General features: G+C 41.1%; 1 protein-coding gene across 4 annotated transcripts in view; it reads right to left on the bottom strand.

Annotated features, from left to right (window-relative positions):
• LOC132865041 (butyrophilin subfamily 1 member A1-like) overlaps window positions 1–20,663 on the bottom strand; it is a 119,017-nt gene that overhangs the window by 89,637 nt on the left and 8,717 nt on the right. For 2 of the 4 annotated variants that reach the window (XM_060898236.1, XM_060898238.1), the window contains one exon: window positions 625–678. The exons of the other annotated variants lie outside the window; for them this stretch is intronic. In XM_060898236.1, coding sequence (XP_060754219.1) covers window positions 625–678 — 54 coding nt within the window. The remainder of the gene's footprint in view (window positions 1–624; window positions 679–20,663) is intronic. 4 annotated transcript variants of the gene reach the window in all.

The raw sequence follows: 20,663 nt of genomic DNA on the forward strand, positions 1-20,663 counted from the left end.
CCGTGCTGATGTCACACGTTACCATAAATTCTGTCCTAAAATGTCGTTCCAAACAAAAGTCCTGAGATGCCTTTAGTTGAAAGTCCTGCCTTATGAGACACCTGTCTATTACGGCCATGAGGCAACAAGGCAGCAACCTTCTGTTTTGAACGCAGATGATGGTTGACAGGAAAAGAAAGTTTGATCAGTGTCTAATGATCCTTGATGCCTCGCTGTCTTGTTAAACATCCTCCTGAGACAGCATTGTCCCTTTTTTTCGAAAACACCTGATGCAATTCTTGTGTGCTCAGTAAAAGTTCTTCATTAAAACTGTCAGTCTCTTCAGTTAATACACCAACATAATGGGTGTCTTTTCCTCCGTCCTTCACGTCTTTCCTTCAGCTCATGATGTTTTCCATCAAGGTTAACGAAAAGTGGTGAGGAAAGGACAGAGGACGGAGTATTGGGATGCAGCCCAGGGTTCAGTTAAAGAGAGTCACACACCAAGAGGAGCTGAAATCAGTTCTCTCAAAAACAACTTTTATTCTCCAATAAACTCCACTAAACTTACTGAATTCCACAAGCTTAGAGTTCACTAACGCACAGAGAGAGAGAGAGAGAGAGAGAGAGAGAGATTTTTCATACCTGATTGAGATTCCACAAAGCTGGAGAGAATCAGGAGAGTCACACAAATAACCCCTGAAAGAAAGTTTCTCATTATTGCTTCAGTCTGTTTCACAAGATAAATAACACTTTACACATTACACTTGTTTTAGCGCAATTTAACACATCACTTCTCTCAAAAAATCTAAATACTCCAAAGTACTCATTTTAAGATGAATATTTTCACAATAAGACACAAAGTAAACACGCTTTGTTCCAAAGTTCATGCTTTCAGCTGGTGTACTTTTGTTTTTGTTCTTTTGAGAGACACCTTTTTTCTAAAGAAACATGAGAAGAGGTCAGGTGGTGTCTTTGAAGCAACTAGTTTAGGTTCAACTTGCACCAGGCCGAAGTTATGTGATATAAAATTATAGTACGAGGTTGTATGTATGATAGTGTGAGTGATCTAGAAATGTAAGTCCTCTGCCGCCAAGGAGATTCTGTCTCAGGGATATCCGGGAGCAACAGTCACTGACACAGACCCAGCTGCTCAGAGATGTTTCTCAGTTTATTGAAGGATAAACATGAGGATATATCCACATTCAGGAGTGTGGTGGAGTGATATGATTGGAAAATGTAATCTCAGGAAGCAGAGTTGTCGGAGTGTGATGGGGAGCTTCAGTGGGTGATGGAAAATTACTGAGCAGGATCGCTTTATGACAAACAGAGAGCAGATGTGCGAGCAAAGATCAGTTTCAAGGATTGAACTGAAACTCACCAAAACAAGCTACAAGCACAAATCTCTCTATTAATGTGTTCATACTAAAATACTCACTCAGGTTTTAAAGGAAAAATCCACCCTGAATGATTTGCATGTTAATCTTTATAATTATCAGCTGAGCTTCAGTGGAGTTCAAGATTTATTTTGGAATGAAATGCAAAGTTCATCTTTTCATCTGCACTCCCCAGCCACTTTATTAGGAACACCCATACTGTTTTACATACTTCTCGAATCAGCCAATCCCTCGACAGCAGCACAATGCATAAAATCATGCAGATACAAATCAAGAGCTTCAGTTAATGTTCACTTCAAACATCAGAATGGGAAAAAATTGTGATCTCTGTGACTTTCACTGTGACATGGGTGTTGGTGCCAGATGGACTGGTTTGAGTGTTTCAGAAACTGCTGATCTCCTGGGGTTTTCACACACAACAGTCTCTGGAGTTTACACAGAATGGTGTGAAAAACAAAAACCATTGAGTGAGTGACAGTTCTGTGGGTGGAAATGTCTTGTTGATAAGAGAGGTCAGAGGAAAATGGACAGATTGGTGCGAGCTGCCAGAAAGAATATAGTAACTCATAGCAACTCTTTACAATCATGGTGAGCAGAAAAGCATCTCCGCATGCAACAGTGAAGACCACACTGGTTTCCAGTCCTGCAGCCAAGAACAGGAATCTTAGAATCAAGAACAAGTTCCGATTAAAGTGGCCGGTGAGCGTACATGTTGGTGATTTGAAATTTTATTAATTGTATCCTGCATTACCCACAATGCCATTCGACTACCTGGTTATAGTGATGTCAGAAAGACTGTAACTCTCACTTAATCGCTGTGTAAATACTGATGCAGCAGAGTTTTAGTCCTTTAGTCTGTCTAGCTCTCTCACCTCCTCCTGTGTTCATGAAGCTCAAACTGAGCTCCTCTTAATCCCATTTTACATCAGACTGCTGTAACACCACATTCAACACACTCACATGTTCACCAAGTGCACTTTACCCCAGACACTGACAAAGCAGCGATTTAAAATTAAATTAGGACATTTATTAGGAATTACGATATCTTGAAACACTACAAATTAAAATGTTGATGCTGATAATCTAAACAGCACAAGGGCAATATTTCAGTCTGTAGACGACTGTAACAGCGAGTGTTCTGGTATCAGGGAAAACTTTTAAACTGCCACAGAGCAAAGAACTGAAAATCTCACTGCATTAACACACTTTATGTCGGCTAATCATATACAGTGGGGTAATGCGTGTTTATAGTATTTAAAGATATTTACAGATTGTTTTCTCATCCATTGCATAAAAACACAGGAATTAATGCTTTGTTTTAATAACACAGTGCAGGAAATCCTGCAGTTCCTGTAGAAGATTTTGAGCCATGCAGGTCGGCACGAGACATGATTTTTTTGTGCTGATCTCAGTGGAGTCTCTCACACCACAAAGGTGAAATAATTAATCACAATTATTTTAAATCAGATTAAGTGAAGCCATTGGATTGAAGTTGCTTGCATTTACATAAAAACAGTTATGAGTTTTAATAAGTTTGTACACCCTTTACAATTCCAGAGACCAGTTTTCTCAAAAACAGCTTGTATAACTCAAATGTACACAACTCTGAGGGAAATAAACCCTGAAGTGGTAAAATGAGCTTAGAATTCACTGTATATAGCTACCACACACACACACACACACACACACACACACACACATCTGATTGAGATTCCATAAAGCTGTAGAGAATCAGGAGAGTCACACAAAAACAGAATGAAAGACAGTTTATCATTATTACTTCAGTCTGTTTCACAAGCCATCAATAACATTTACATTTACAAGGAACAACTTTCACTCAGTGAACAATTTTACACATCAGTTCTGTCAAAAACTCAAAATACTCACTCATTTTTAAGGTTTATAAGAAGACGCTAAAAGATGAAGCCTCTTTGTCTCTGTGCACACTTCAGTTTGGTGTGCTTTCATTTCCGTAACTTGTTTCTTAGGGCGTATTCACACCTACGTTGTTTGGTCCGGACCAAATGAACCAAATTTCCCTTGGTCCGGACCTTTTGGGTTGGTCTGAATACAAACCACCGAACTCTGGTCCGGACCAAACAAGCGGACCGAGACCGAACTGCAAGGTCGGACTCGGTCCGGACCAAAGGAACCCTGGTGCAGACCTTTTGGAGGTGTGAAAGCAGACCGGACCTAATCTGACAGTTTTGCTTTTTTGTACCTCGGGAGCTTCCGTCGTTTGTCGAGCATTATGGGAAATAGAGTCTTGACAGTCCACCGCAAAGTGCAAACACTGTTTCAGTTGTCAAGGGAACCTTACAACAGTCGTTCAGTCATTCAGACCAATGGTAGGCTAGACTACAGAGTACAAAAAATGAGTAGGGGGCAAACGTGGGCCGAGGAAGGAACGCGTACCCTTGTGGATATCTGGGCAGATGTCCACATATCTGAGCTTTTGGAGAGAACACACAAAAATGCTGACGTGTTTGCTGTATTCAGTGAGAAAATGAAGGAGAAGGGGTTCACGCGCTCCCCAGAACAATGTTGGCTAAAAGTGAAGAAACTCCGTCAGACCTACATTAAAATCAGGGACATTCTTTCAAAAAGTGGCGGTACTAGCGACGCAAAAAAGAAATTCATCTATTACGATGGATAAGGCGAATATCCCGACACATACCTCCTCCGTCTTGCGTGAAGAGCCAGAACTGTCACAACATGATGTGCGCTCATCAGCGCTATCCTCCGTAGCCGCCTTGCCCTTTGTCGTCGTCGTTGATAAATTACTTGTACAACAGCATAGTAATCACACAATTGTGAAAACAGTAAAAACTGGAAAAAACATATAGCTTTGATGACATTAAAAAGAATAACAGCACGGAAAGCCTCCATGACTACTTTTGAACTTAACGCTTTGTGCGCGTGTCGTCTCTGACCAATAGCTGAACGACCTCAGGGCGCGTGGCTTTGTTGACAGATTTTGGTCCGCTTACTAAAATATACAGTGTGAAAGCGAACCGCACCAAAATGGAAAAAAAAAAAAACCATTTGGTTCGGACCAAAGCAAGTGAACTATCCTGGTCTGAATACACCCTTAAACACACCCTTTTTCTACAGAAGCACGCTAAGAATTCAGGTTGTCTCTCTGAGGTCACTAACTTTGTTGCACATTGCAGTGGTCTCTCTTTAAATATTTTTTATTTCTTACTTGTACAAATAAGTACAAAAAAAAAAAATGTCGAACAAGGTCTTACTGTGGCTGAGAAAACCTGTTGAAAAAGCTGTGTTACTGTCCGGAGTGATTGTTTACATGTATCTCATGTCAGTCAATTTATCGATGCTTCCCAAAACCCATTCACTTCGACCCCATCTCAGTTTGTACAGAAAGGAAAAATATGGTGAAAATCAAGAAGCACCCAGTTGGTCCATCTTTCATCCCACCACTTTAATTTGATTGAAAGATGGCTTGCTGGCAAATGCTAATTTGTTTATTTAATAACCTTGCTCCCTGTCATTTCAGATAACTTGTACATCATGTCAAATTTTTCTCAGTGGTTGAACCATTCAGTAAGAGTGCTTGTATGCCTGTGTTGGGGCTTGAAAAAATATTTGCACCGGGGTCAATCACAATTATATTACACTACTGGTCCAAATGTAAAACATTCTTCACTTTAAATTTTCATCTTCCTTTTGAGCATTTTAAATAAATGAGCATTTTTTTTGTTGTTTAACAAAATGTTTTTTTCCATGTTTATTTCTGTTTCATGCTTTGATGTGATCGCGATATTAAGCCATTGAATAAAGCAGTTATGCTCCTGAACTGCTTCCATTATTATGCTGCTAATCTGTATGAACGTATGTGCTATAAGTGTTTTTGTTGTTTTGTATCAGTGACTTCCATTTTATATCCTGCTTATCCAGTGCGGGCTGCAGGTGAGCTGGAGCCAATCCCAGCTGACTTCTGGTGAGAGGTGGGGTTCACCCTGGACAGACTATCACAGGGCTAACACAGAGAGACAGACAGACAGACATTCACACACACACACACACACACACACACCTATGTGTAATTCAGAGTAGCCAGTTGACCTAATCTTGTCTTTGAACTGTAGGAGGAAACCGGAGCACCCGGAATAAACCCATGTAAGCACGAGGAGAACATACAAACTCCATATAGAAAGGACCCTGGTCAGCTGGCAGGTTCGAACCTGGAACCTGTTTAAAGGATAAGCACTCATCTGCTTACACACAGTCATGAATTTTATAAATTAATCAGCTTAATTTTAATAAATAAATTTAAAATTAAATAGGGTTTGTGTGCAGTTTATCCATAGAAAATACATACAGTCTCTGTGAAAAGCTATGTTTCTGATACTGTCTCCCCCTGTCCAGTTTTTGTGGACTTTAAAGGAATGAAAACTATTAATTAATTAATGGTGTCATATTTGCATATTTAATGTTGGCTCAACTAGCATCGCCTAGATTTATTGAGTGCCTTTACAATTTCCAAAAGTTACATTTCAGAGTGCGATATTGTGATTAATTCAAACTGTCAGACAGGGTGCTGGACTTACTGCTCCTCACTCAAGAAGAAAATCACAGAAGGTAAATGGGCTTACTGTCAGGGACCGAATAACACAACTGAGATATGCAATGCTTTCAGCAAACAATTTAAGTTGCATTTAAGTGCTTTGTGAGGTCTGAGGAGTGAATATCACTGTACACATCTCACTACATGCTCACAACTCTTGCGTTCTACATCTCAGCTGAAAACCTCTCTCTTCCCACAATATTCTTCTTATTTTTCTTGGGTGTCAGAACAGTGCTAGATAAAGATAAATAAATAAATGTTCTCTTCAGCATATTATGTATTAATGTTACTCTAAACTTAACAGAAACTTCCTGAGTTTGGTGACCAGGTAGAACTCGTATCAGAGGGGAATTCACAATTTTTAAAAAATGAAGGGTGTAATGTTTTACTGTGACTTTAAGAACATAACGCACTGATGTCACATGAGAACATGTATCTTCATGCATCTGTACTTGAGCTGAAGAATCTTACAAAATAAGTCACGTAGTCTGCATCATACAGCAGCTCAGATAGAACTGATCCTGCTGTTAGAGTCATTCCTTATACAAGTCCCTACCTGTCAACATAAAGATAAACATAACTTCTGTCCAAACCTGTCTCGCTTCTCATTATTGTCTTTATTAAAAGTATTGTCAAAAGACAGAACATCAAAACATTCATGTCAAGTCAGACAGAAAAACAAATGAAACTGGTATTTTGATGCAAAACTGATAAATGTAATAGACCTCACTTTGATCTCAGATGTGCAAGAGCACCTTCAATGGTTTTTATATAAATGGTCCATAAATAGTTTCACCCTAAAAGGTGCAGGAAGAGTGTCTCATCTCACTAATCCCCTCATCCAGAAAGTAGACATACAGTGTCTTACAAAAGTATTCATCCCCTTTGGTGTTTGTCCTGTTTTGTCGCATTACAAGCTGGAATTAAAATAGATTTTTGGAGGGTCAGCACCATTTGATTTACACATCATGTCTACCACTTTAAAGGTGAAAATTGCTGTTTTATTATGGCACAAACAATAATTAAGATGAAAAACCAGAAATCTGGAGTATGCAAAGTCAATACTTTGTAGAGCCACCTTTTGCTGCAATTACAGCTACAAGTCTCTTGAGGTATGTCTCTATTAGCTTAGCACATCTAGCCACTGGGATTTTTGCCCATTCCTCAAGGCAAAACTGCTCCAACTCCTTCAAGTTAGATGGGCTTCGTTGGTGTACAGCAATCTTCAAGTTATGCCACGGATTCTCAGGTGGATTGAGGTCTGGGCTTTGACTCAGCCATTCCAAGACATTGAAATGTTTCCCTTTAAGCCAAGGGTCATTGTCCTGCTGGCAAGTGAACCTTCATCCCAGTCTCAAACCTCTGGCCAACTCAAACAGGTTATCCTCCAGAATTGCCCCATATTTAGTGCCATCCATCTTTCCTTCAGTCCTGATCATCTTTTCTGTCCCTGCAGATGAAAAACATCCCCACAGCATGATGCTGCCACCACCATGCTTCACTGTAGGATTGGTGTTCTCAGGGTGCTGGGTTTGCGCCACACATGCCATTTCCCATGATGGCTAAAAAGATCAGTTTTAGTCTCATTTGACCAGAGAATCTTCTTCCATGTGTTTAGGGAGTCTGCCACATGCCGTTGAGCAAACTCCAAACATTTTTTCTTAAGCAATTACTTTTTTCTGGCTACTCTTCCATAAAGCCCCACTCTGTGGCATGTACGGCTTAAAGTGGTCCTATAGACAGATACTCCCATCTCCACTGTGGATCTTTGCAGCTCCTTCAGTGTTATCTTTGGAGTCTTTGTTGCGTCTCTGATTAATGCCCTCCTTGCCCGGTCTGTGAGTTTTGGTGGGCGGGGCCTTCTCTTGTCAGGTTTGTAGTGGTGCCATATTCTTTCCATTTTGCTATAATGGATTTAATGGTGCTCCCTGGGATATTCAAAGTTTGGGATATTTTTTATGACCCAACCCTGATCTATACTTCTCCACAAGTTTGCCTCTGACCTGTTTGGAGGCTCCTTGGTTTTCATGGTGCTTGCTTAATAGCATTGCAGAGTCAGGGTTGTTCCAGAACAGGTTGATTTATACAGACGTCATGTGACACTTTGATTGCACACAGGTGAATCTTAAATCAGCTAATTATGTGACTTATGAAGTGAATTAGTTGGACCGGCTCTTATTTAGGGGTTTCATACGAAAAGGGGTGAATACCTATGCACACTCCAGATTTCTGGGTGTTTTTTTCCCCCATCTTAATTATTGTTTGAGTCACAATAAAACAACAATTTGCACTTTTAAAGTGGTAGGCATGTTGTGTAAATCATATGGTGCTATCTCCCCCCCCCCCCCAATAAATAAATAAATATCAATTTTAATTTCAGCTTGTAATGCAACAAAACAAGACAAACACAAATGGGGGATGAATACTTTTATAAGACACTGGAGATATGAACTGCATAGCTGGGCAGTTCCGTTTTACTGCATTTATAGCGGAGCTCCAGACTGAAGAAACTATGGAAACCATCGAGTTGGTTTTTCATGGACACACAGGGATCCCAGCCGTGTCCGTCCCTCGCGATTCTGAGTGGCTGTTTGATTTTGGCCGGAAGCAAAACTAGAAGGAACTGGAAGCGCGAGCACACCTACATAACTTCTTTTTGTCTGCAGATAGTTTCATATTTATCAGGTTTTTCCACCGGGAGCAACTCAAACAGCGCAGCAACATCATCATTACTTTACACACTTTAATACACAGAGGCCAGAACAAGCTCACCAAGGAGAGAAAGATGGAGTGAAACCCAGGAAGAGAAAGAGAGTTTTGCCAGAGGAAGAAAAGGAAAGAAGCGGTGAAAGAGCGAGAGAAAGGCGAAGAAATCTTTCACAAGAAAAGCCACAAGCTGAAAGAGAAAGAAAACAGGGGAAATGAATTAATAGAAATGATGAGTTGTAGGAATTTGATTCTAAATAATGATGTTGATTTTGAAATCATTGCGAAATCCTTCGGGATCTGACAAGTTGACCTGAATCCACTCAGTGTTTTCATGAATCACTGTGTGGATCCACTCAGTGTTTCTTTTGTTTTCAAAACATTTAGCTATAAATCCCTAAGTCACACTGGAGTTTATAGTAATAAAAAGAATAATATTGAACATGTGAGTTTGGAGAAATTTATCTTCTCGTGATAAAATTGAAATTGAAACACATCAAAGTGCATCATCTGCTGCATGTTTGTTTTCATTTGAATGGAAGCTCCGCTATTCGGTCGGACCTCATTTTATATTGTATTTAACCGACCCCTGTCCGGTGTGTATTCCCTGCGCCTGTTTCGGCCCTTAAATCATCTTCAGTGTTTGAAGAAGCACGCTCAAAAAATAAATGAATAAATAAATCCCCAGTTTAGTCTGCGCCATTGTTTGGTTCACGCAGAGATGATTGTGTCCAGGCTTTAGAGCAGGTTAGTGAGCGTGAGAACAGTGTAGTTTCTGTTAGGGAAAGTCTGGACGCCCTAGGTGGAGTTAGCAATCCCCCAACTCCGGCATTAGAGCCCTTACAGCGGGGCGAATGGGTGACGGCTCAGTGGCATAAGCGTAGAGCCAAAGCTACCGCTGAGGCTCGCCCACGGGAGCACCACTCCTCTCCGCGTCACGTGTCGAACAGGTTTGCTCTCCTTAGTGATGCACCCACTGAGAAACCTGAAAGAGCTCTGGTTATAGGGGACTCTATCATACGGCACGTGAAATTAGCTCAGCCTTCAGGGGCACCAGCAGCTTTAGTCAGGTGTATACTGGGAGCCAGGGCGCCGGACATAGCAGGCAATCTTAGGGTCCTAGGCAAGCACAGGTTCTCAAAGATAGTTATCCATGCAGGAGCTAATGATATATGCCTTCGTCAGTCTGAGGTTACTAAGAGTAACTTTGTAGAGGTGTTTAAATTAGCGAAGGCGATGTCCGATGCTGTAGTATGCTCTGGCCCCATCCCAATGTGGCGTGGCGATGTAGCTTACAGCAGGTTATGGTCGCTGAACTGCTGGCTGTCCAGGTGGTGCTCTGAAAACAGTGTGGGCTTTATAGATAATTGGGCTAATTTTGAGGGCACTGCTGGCCTGTTAGGGCGGGATGGTATCCATCCCACTCGGGAAGGTGCTGCTCTCATTTCCTGCAGCATAGGTCATAGTCTCAGAACAGGCCTAGTTAATTTCTGACAATCCAGAGGCAAGGCCAGGGAGCAGACGAACAGGCTAAACCGACTGTCTGCTAGCTGCACAAAGTCGTCACTCAGGGCCCACTACATCGAGACTGTGTCTGTTCCCCGAGCTCAACAAAAAGGTAGAAATTTTCAGAGAGTTTGTTCCAGTAACCTAATCAATATAAAATTAGATCATACTAACTGTACAGCTGCTGCCAGCACCTTTGATCTAAAGGTGGGGCTATTAAATATTAGATCTCTTACATCTAAAGCGCTAATGGTTAATGAACTCATTACTGATCAGGAGTTTAATGTACTGTGTTTAACAGAAACATGGATTAAGCCAAATGAATATATAGCATTAAATGAAGCAAGTCCTCCTGGATACAGTTCTATACACCAGCCTCGTCTAACTGGCAGAGGAGGAGGCGTCGCGGTTATTTATAACGATTATCTAGGTGTAACACACAAACCTGGTTATAAATTTAATACATTTGAAGTTCTTCATACTCATATAATGTATGTAGCCTCGAAAAATAAGTCTACCCAGTTAATTCCATTGCTTATTATTTACAGGCCCCCAGGGCCATATTCTGAGTTTCTTTCTGAATTTGCAGATTTTATCTCAGATCTGGTTATTTCCTTAGACAAAGCTTTAGTTGTCGGAGATTTTAATATTCACTTCAATAACCCAGAAGACCCTTTAAAAACAGCGTTTGTGTCCATCTTAGATTCAGTCTGGATTAAGCAGAATGTCATAGGACCGACCCATAATGGTGGTCACATCCTCGATCTAATACTAACATTCAGATTAAATGTAGACAATATAGTCATACTTCCACAGTCTGAAGTTATCTCAGATCATTGTCTCATCTCATTCAAAATATGTCTGAGTAATAATATATGCACCTCACCACGCTACTTTATTAAACGTACTTTCACGTCAACTACTGCACAGAGCTTTATAAATGATCTCCCAGAGCTGTCAACTTTGATTGGGTCACTGTCAGCCCCTGCAGAACTTGATCAGGCAACTGAATGCTTAGAGTCAACATTCCGCCATACTTTAGATAATGTAGCTCCTCTAAAAAGGAAAATGGTCAGAGACAAAAAATTAGCACCCTGGTATAATGATGACACTCGCACATTAAAACAGACCACTCGAAAATTGGAACGTAAATGGTGTCAAACAAAATTGGTAGTGTTCAAATTAGCTTGGAAGGAGAGCTTCCTGAAGTATAGAAAAGCTCTTAGTGCTGCGAGATCAACATATTTCTCCTCCCTAATAGAAGATAACAAAAATAATCCTAAATCAAATCAAATCAAGTTTATTTGTACAGCGCTTTTAACAATAAACATTGTTGCAAAGCAGCTTTACAGAATTTGAACGACTTAAAACATGAGCTAATTTTATTCCTAATCTATCCCCAATGAGCAAGCCTGTGGCGACGGTGGCAAGGAAAAACTCCCTCAGACGACATGAGGAAGAAACCTCGAGAGGAACCAGACTCAAAAGGGAACCCATCCTCATTTGGGCAACAACAGACAGCCTGACTATAATATTAACAGTTTTAACAGGTATAACCCTCAACTGTCCTCATGGGGCCGTCCTTCACAGGAGTGGGGCGATAAAACTCCGACCAGACACAGGGCACCAGGATGGATCAAGCAGGTCCGAGGGGCAGAAGAGGCCAGCATCTCAATCCAAGGATCAACATGTAACTCAGAGGGACAGATGGGGGGGGGGGGAGAGAAAGAAAACACGTTGTTAGGTATGCCCTAAAAATGACAAGTATTAAATCTGTGTGGTAGGCTCGCAGAGACGAGAATCTTTACATCAGGCATAACACACAATGGCATGTTAATATGGTAAAAAATATATCATGACCTGCTCTGGCTGGATGCTTGATTGGGTGATGGGAGCACACTCCTCAGCAATGATGAGATGCAGATGGGACCCTTAGGCCTGGCCAAGACAATTCAGTTACATTTCACTGGGTCTGGGACATGCGACAGAATGTCTGACGGCCGATTCCCTGCAGGCTACGATAGCCAGTCGAGGTCCCCACCGTCTCCACCAAAAGATTTCCTGTTGACTCCATGTAACTCAGAGGGACAGATTTGGGGTGGGGGGGGAGAGAAAGAAAACACAGGTGGTTAGGTATGCCCAATGTCACCTGAATAAGTAGGAACAGTATACATATTGCACCGAGTACAAGCAGGGACTCCGGCAACTAACTATGACAGCATAACTAAAAGGAGAGAGCCAGAAGGTAACACAGGCATGAGGGAGCCCCGGGACATAAAGCAGCCAGCCACTACACCGTCAACAAACTCGAGTGAGCAAGCGAGTGGGGACTGACAGCATCCATACATCCCAGTTTACCAAAACACTCTATGTCTGAGGACCCTCCAGATCTACTCCTTTACCTCAAACACCATTAACAAAAGGCTTGACTAAACAGATATGTTTTCAGCCTAGACTTAAATGCTGAGACTGTGTCTGATTCCCGAACATTACTTGGAAGGCTGTTCCATAACAGTGGGGCTTTGTAAGAAAAGGCTCTGCCCCCTGATGTAGCCTTCACTATACGAGGTACCAGCAGATAGCCTGCACCTTTTGATCTAAGTAGGCGTGGCGGGTCATAGAGGAGCAGAAGTTCACTCAGGTACTGTGGTGCGAGACCATTTAGTGCTTTAAAGGTCAATAGTAGTATTTTATAATCAATACGAAATTTGATTGGGAGCCAATGCAGTGTGGATAAGACAGGCGTGATGTGGTCATATTTTCTAGTTCTAGTAAGGACTCTTGCTGCGGCATTTTGAACTAACTGGAGCTTGTTTATGCACTTATTGGAACATCCAGACAGTAAGGCATTACAATAATCCAACCTGGAGGTAACGAAAGCATGGACTAGTTTTTCTGCATCATGCAATGACATTAAATTTCTTATCTTTGCAATATTTCTGAGATGAAAGAAAGCTATCCGGGTGATGTTATCAATGTGAGTTTCGAATGAAAGACTGGGGTCAATAATCACTCCGAGGTCTTTTACTGCTGCACGTGAAGAAACAGAAAGGCCATCCAGAGTTACTGTGTAATCAGAAAACTTACTTCTAGCTGTATGTGGTCCTAGCACAAGTACTTCAGTCTTGTCAGAGTTAAGCAGAAGGAAATTTATAAGCATCCAGTGTCTAATGTCCTTAACACATTCCTCAATTTTATTAAGCTCTCTCATCAGGTTTTGCAGAGACATACAACTGTGTGTCATCAGCATAACAGTGGAAACTAATACAATGTTTACGAATAATATCGCCCAGAGGTAACATATATAGAGAAAAAAGCAGTGGACCCAAGACAGAACCTTGTGGAACACCAAACTTTACCTCGGTACGTCTAGAAATATCACCATTTATATCAACATACTGATAACGATCAGTTAGATAAGACCTGAGCCAGGAGAGGGCCATTCCCTTAACTCCCACAACATTTTCTAGTCTATCCAGAAGAATGGAATGATCAATGGTATCAAATGCTGCACTAAGGTCAAGCAACACAAGTAGCGAGACACAGCCCTGATCAGACGCCAACAGTAGGTCGTTTACTACTTTAACCAGTGCTGTCTCTGTGCTATGATGAGGTCTAAATCCTGACTGATACACCTCATGGATGTTATTCCTATGTAAATATGAGCATAAATGCTGTGCCACAGCTTTTTCAAGGATCTTGGAAATAAAGGGGAGGTTTGATATTGGCCGATAATTGGACAGCTGACAGGGATCAAGGTCAGGTTTTTTAATCAGGGGTTTGATAACTGCTAGTTTAAAGGATTTTAAAGGATTTCTATTTAATACTGTAGCAAAATTAACCAGGAATAAGTCCACTATAGACACATGCACACCTGCAGTATGTAGTAGCAACGACTTCATGAATTTTTTTAATGACAAAATTGAGAATATCCGACAAAAAATTCAAACTACTAATTTAAGGTTAGACAATGAAAGTGACCTTGTAGTTAACAATATAACTGTATCAGATCATCAGTTAGAATGTTTTACTCCCCTAAAAGAAACTGAATTACTTTCATTAATCTCTACATCAAAAGCCTCAACTTGCGTACTAGATCCCTTACCGACACATCTATTCAAACAGATAATGCCTGGAGTAATTGAACCGCTTCTAAAAATAATAAATTCTTCTCTTATGATTGGCTATGTACCCAAATCCTTTAAACTAGCAGTTATCAAACCCCTGATTAAAAAACCTGACCTTGATCCCTGTCAGCTGTCCAATTATCGGCCAATATCAAACCTCCCCTTTATCTCCAAGATCCTTGAAAAAGCTGTGGCACAGCAGTTATGCTCATATTTACATAGGAATAACATCCATGAGGTGTATCAGTCAGGATTTAGACCTCATCATAGCACAGAGACAGCACTGGTTAAAGTAGTAAACGACCTACTGTTGGCGTCTGATCAGGGCTGTGTCTCGCTACTTGTGTTGCTTGACCTTAGTGCAGCATTTGATACCATTGATCATTCCATTCTTCTGGATAGACTAGAAAATGTTGTGGGAGTTAAGGGAATGGCCCTCTCCTGGCTCAGGTCTTATCTAACTGATCGTTATCAGTATGTTGATATAAATGGTGATATTTCTAGACGTACCGAGGTAAAGTTTGGTGTTCCACAAGGTTCTGTCTTGGGTCCACTGCTTTTTTCTCTATATATGTTACCTCTGGGCGATATTATTCGTAAACATTGTATTAGTTTCCACTGTTATGCTGATGACACACAGTTGTATGTCTCTGCAAAACCTGATGAGAGACACCAGTTTAATAAAATTGAGGAATGTGTTAAGGACATTAGACACTGGATGCTTATAAATTTCCTTCTGCTTAACTCTGACAAGACTGAAGTACTTGTGCTAGGACCACATACAGCTAGAAGTAAGTTTTCTGATTACACAGTAACTCTGGATGGCCTTTCTGTTTCTTCACGTGCAGCAGTAAAAGACCTCGGAGTGATTATTGACCTCAGTCTTTCATTCGAAACTCACATTGATAACATCACCCGGATAGCTTTCTTTCATCTCAGAAATATTGCAAAGATAAGAAATTTAATGTCATTGCATGATGCAGAAAAACTAGTCCATGCTTTCGTTACCTCCAGGTTGGATTATTGTAATGCCTTACTGTCTGGATGTTCCAATAAGTGCATAAACAAGCTCCAGTTAGTTCAAAATGCCGCAGCAAGAGTCCTTACTAGAACTAGAAAATATGACCACATCACGCCTGTCTTATCCACACTGAATTGGCTCCCAATCAAATTTCGTATTGATTATAAAATACTACTATTGACCTTTAAAGCACTAAATGGTCTCGCACCACAGTACCTGAGTGAACTTCTGCTCCTCTATGACCCGCCACGCCTACTTAGATCAAAAGGTGCAGGCTATCTGCTGGTACCTCGTATAGTGAAGGCTACATCAGGGGGCAGAGCCTTTTCTTACAAAGCCCCACTGTTATGGAACAGCCTTCCAAGTAATGTTCGGGAATCAGACACAGTCTCAGCATTTAAGTCTAGGCTGAAAACATATCTGTTTAGTCAAGCCTTTTGTTAATGGTGTTTATGAGGTAAAGGAGTAGATCTGGAGGGTCCTCAGACATAGAGTGTTTTGGTAAACTGGGATGTATGGATGCTGTCAGTCCCCACTCGCTCGCTCACTCGAGTTTGTTGACGGTGTAGTGGCTGGCTGCTTTATGTCCCGGGGCTCCCTCATGCCTGTGTTACCTTCTGGCTCTCTCCTTTTAGTTATGCTGTCATAGTTAGTTGCCGGAGTCCCTGCTTGTACTCGGTGTAATATGTATACTGTTCCTACTTATTCAGGTGACATTGGGCATACCTAACCACCTGTGTTTTCTTTCTCTCCCCCCCACCCCAAATCTGTCCCTCTGAGTTACATGGAGTCAACAGGAAATCTTTTGGTGGAGACGGTGGGGACCTCGACTGGCTATCGTAGCCTGCAGGGAATCGGCCGTCAGACATTCTGTCGCATGTCCCAGACCCAGTGAAATGTAACTGAATTGTCTTGGCCAGGCCTAAGGGTCCCATCTGCATCTCATCATTGCTGAGGAGTGTGCTCCCATCACCCAATCAAGCATCCAGCCAGAGCAGGTCATGATATATTTTTTACCATATTAACATGCCATTGTGTGTTATGCCTGATGTAAAGACTCTCGTCTCTGCGAGCCTACCACACAGATTTAATACTTGTCATTTTTAGGGCATACCTAACAACGTGTTTTCTTTCTCTCTCTCTCCCCCCCCCCCCATCTGTCCCTCTGAGTTACATGTTGATCCTTGGATTGAGATGCTGGCCTCTTCTGCCCCTCGGACCTGCTTGATCCATCCTGGTGCCCTGTGTCTGGTCGGAGTTTTATCGCCCCACTCCTGTGAAGGACGGCCCCATGAGGACAGTTGAGGGTTATACCTGTTAAAACTGTTAATATTATAGTCAGGCTGTCTGTTGTTGCCCAAATGAGGATGGGTTCCCTTTTGAGTCTGGTTCCTCTCGAGGTTTCTTCCTCATGTCGTCTGAGGGAGTTTTTCCTTGCTACCGTCGCCACAGGCTTGCTCATTGGGGATAGATTAGGGATAAAATTAGCTCATGTTTTAAGTCGTTCAAATTCTGTAAAGCTGCTTTGCGACAATGTTTATTGTTAAAAGCGCTGTACAAATAAACTTGATTTGATTTGATGATCTGGCACATGTACATTGGGTTTCGAGTCTTCTATTTCTTGGAGCGATTAATTTGAAGAAAGTTGCATTATATTATAGTCTGTCAGTATTTCGATTTCTATAATAAGACACGGAGGGGGTGATGAAAGGAATTTGTTGTAATTTTTTTTTCTTTTATGGTATAGGAAAAAACATGCCGGATGACATCTTATATCTATCACTCCACACATATATCATGTATATTATCCTAACTAAATATATGAAACAAGGTAATGGCCTTTCAGTTGTTGTCCATTACTAGCTGCTTTGGCCTATTGATAAGTAATATGCAATGGTATAAGAGGCATTTGTGACGTTACAACAAATTTTAAACAACATACATGTATTGAATAACAACACATAGCCACGTACCCTGGCTCGTTCTCTTTTGGCAAAGGCACCACCGGACTTTTGCTTTTTGACCGCCCCTTCGGGGGGTCTGCTGTCATCTGTTTCTCTTTTGACAGATTGATTCGGCCCGGGCCTGTCAAACAACGTCGGCACAGCTGACTCCTCCAACACCAGTGGATAAGTTGGATCAAACATTCTTCGCGTTCTGGACGACAAAGTGAAACAGTGCTCCTCGAAATGTGCTGAACAGAGACGTGACCATTTTGTTGACTTCCAGTTCGCACGCGTTTTGGAAACGTTTCTTTCCCACTCTTTTGCTATTTCTGGGTGTTTTTTCCAAGGAAAGGAATGGAGTTTCACTCCTTCCGACGTGGTGTTAGAACACCCGTAAGCCACACATACAATCCCTTTTCGGTTAGACGCCATTTAACTTTTTCACGCAAGGAAATCACAACACCACAGCTCAATATCACAAAAACGACACACTGATGTGACGTCACTTCCGGCATCTCTGAATGAGCCCGTTCTTATCCAGGTCAATCTCCCGGCGCGAAATTTAAAATTACTTCTGAGGTTTAAAATGGACAGTTAAACGAAGAATTAAAACCAGAATTCATCTTTGGAGTCATATATTGTTTGTTTAGCAATTAATACGATATGCCTGTCAGTGGGTCTTTAAGGTAATGTTAGAAAGTGTGGAACAGGGAACTCTACCTCCTACACTGACACAAGGCCTGATTACTTTAATCCCCAAACCCAAAAAGGATCCCCTACTTATTGATAATTGGTGACCAATTTTGTTACTGAACAATGACTACAAAGTCTTTGCTTCAGTATTTGCTAAACGACTTAAAATGTCTTGGATCCAATTATGCTCTGAAAACTATAAATTAATCATTGATAAGACAAGGAAAAAACTTAATGGCTTCAGAGAGATTTATCCTTGAAAGGATGAATATTACTGACAAAGGCAGAAGGATTATCCCGTCTTTCCATGTACAGCTACCCCCTTGTCTGTCAACAAGCAGCTCTGCAATGCCATTGATAAGTTACTGTTCAATTTAATTTGGGAAAACAAGCTACAGTGGTGCTTGAAAGTTTGTGAACCCTTTAGAATTTTCTATATTTCTGCATAAATATGAACTAAAACATCATCAGATTTTCACACAAGTCCTAAAAGTAGATAAAGAGAACCCAGTTAAACAAATGAGACAAAAATATTATACTTGGTCATTTATTTATTGAGGAAAATGAGCCAATATTACATATCTGTGAGTGGCAAAAGTATGTGAACCTTTGCTTTCAGTATCTGGTGTGACCCTCTTGTGCAGCAATAATTGCAACTAAACGTTTGCGGTAACTGTTGATCAGTCCTGCACACTGGCTTGGAGGAATTTTAGCCCATTCCTCTGTACAGAACAGCTTCAACTCTGGGATGTTGGTGGGTTTCCTCACATAAGCTGCTCGCTTCAGGTCCTTCCACAACATTTCGATTGGATTAAGGTCAGGACTTTGACTTGGCCATTCCAAAACATGAACTTTATTCTTCTTTAATCATTCTTTGGTAGAATGACTTGTGTGCTTAGGGTCGTTGTCTTGCTGCATGACCCACCTTCTCTTGAGATTCAGTTCATGGACAGATGTCCTGACATCTTCCTTTAGAATTCGCTGGTATAATTCAGAATTCATTGTTCCATCAATGATGGCAAGCCGTCCTGGCCCAGATGCAGCAAAACAGGCCCAAACCGTGATACTACCACCACCATGTTTAACAGATGGGATAAGGTGGTTATGCTGGAATGCAGTGTTTTCCTTTCTCCAAACATAACGCTTCTCATTTAAACCAAAAAGTTCTATTTTGGTCTCATCCATCCACAAAACATTTTTCCAATAGCCTTCTGGCTTGTCCACGTGATCTTTAGCAAACTGCAGACAAGCAGCAATGTTCTTTTTGGAGAGCAGTGGCTTTCTCCTTACAACCCTGCCATGCACACCATTGCTGTTCAGTGTTCTCCTGATGATGGACTCATGAACATTAACATTAGCCAATGTGAGAGAGGCCTTCAGTTGCTTAGAAGTTACCCTGTAGTCCTTTGTGACCTCGCTGACTATTACATGCCTTGCTCTTGGAGTGATCTTTGTTGGTCGACCACTCCTGGGGACGGTAACAATGATCTTGAATTTCCTCCATTTGTACAGAATCTGTCTGACTGTGGATTGGTGGAGTCCAAACTCTTTAGAGATGGTTTTGTAACCTTTTCCAGCCTGATGAGCATCAACAACGCTTTTTCTGAGGTCCTCAGAAATCTTCTTTGTTTGTGCCATGATACACTTCCACAAACATGTGTTGTGAAGATCAGACTTTGATAGATCCCTGTTCTTGAAATAAAACAGGGTGCCCACTCACACCTGACTGTCATCCCATGGATTGAAAACACCTGACTCTAATTTCACCTTCAAATTAACTGCTAATCCTAGAGGTTCACATACTTTTGCCACTCACAGATATGTAAGATTGGATCAGTTTCCTCAGTAAACAAATGACCAAGTATAATATTTTCATCTCATTTGTTTAACTGGGTTCTCTTTATCTACTTTTAGGACTTGTGTGAAAATCTGATGATGTTTTAGGTTATATTTATGCAGAAATATAGAAAATTCTAAAGGGTTCACAAACTTTCAAGCACCACTGTACATCATGTGAAAAAGTCTGTTGTTATGAACACATGATTCTGGTGATCTAAACTTTCTTGATTTTACTACCCTTAATAATACCTTTAAAATTAATTGAATAAAACAGTTTCTACATAATCCCACATCCACATGGAACTTTATACTCAGGTACATTTTCATTACACGATTGGATGCCTTGAATATGTAGTTTTACACAGAGGTGGAAAGTAACGAATTACATTACTCGCGTTACTGTACTTGAGTAGCTTTTTTGTGTACTTATAATTTTTCAAGTAATTTTTAAAGAGTGTACTTTTACTTAAGTATGTTTTCTTTTAAGTCGTGTACTTCGGTACATTTTACATCACAACCGTTACTGAGTAAAAAAAATAAATAAAAAATAAATAAAAAATAAATAAAAAGGCTAAAACGGAGAAGGGGAAATGCGCTCTGGAAATGAATCACGGGAAGGACAGTTGGCGCGCGCGCGAGTCTCACACAGACGATGGCGGACATGCACCGGCGCTTTAAGGGGGGGGGCTCACGCCCCTGGGCCACAGCCAATCAGGGGCCTTGTAATATTAATCATATAATAAACTGTCGGAATCGTGGGCCTACATTAATGTACGGATAGAAATAAGGTTAGAAATAAATGAGCGCACAGTAGCCTGCTGTAAGAGACATGGTGGATGTGGTTCGCGAAACGAACACCCA

This window comes from Neoarius graeffei, chromosome 1 (genome assembly GCF_027579695.1).
Source record: "Neoarius graeffei isolate fNeoGra1 chromosome 1, fNeoGra1.pri, whole genome shotgun sequence".
Lineage (NCBI taxonomy): Eukaryota > Metazoa > Chordata > Actinopteri > Siluriformes > Ariidae > Neoarius > Neoarius graeffei.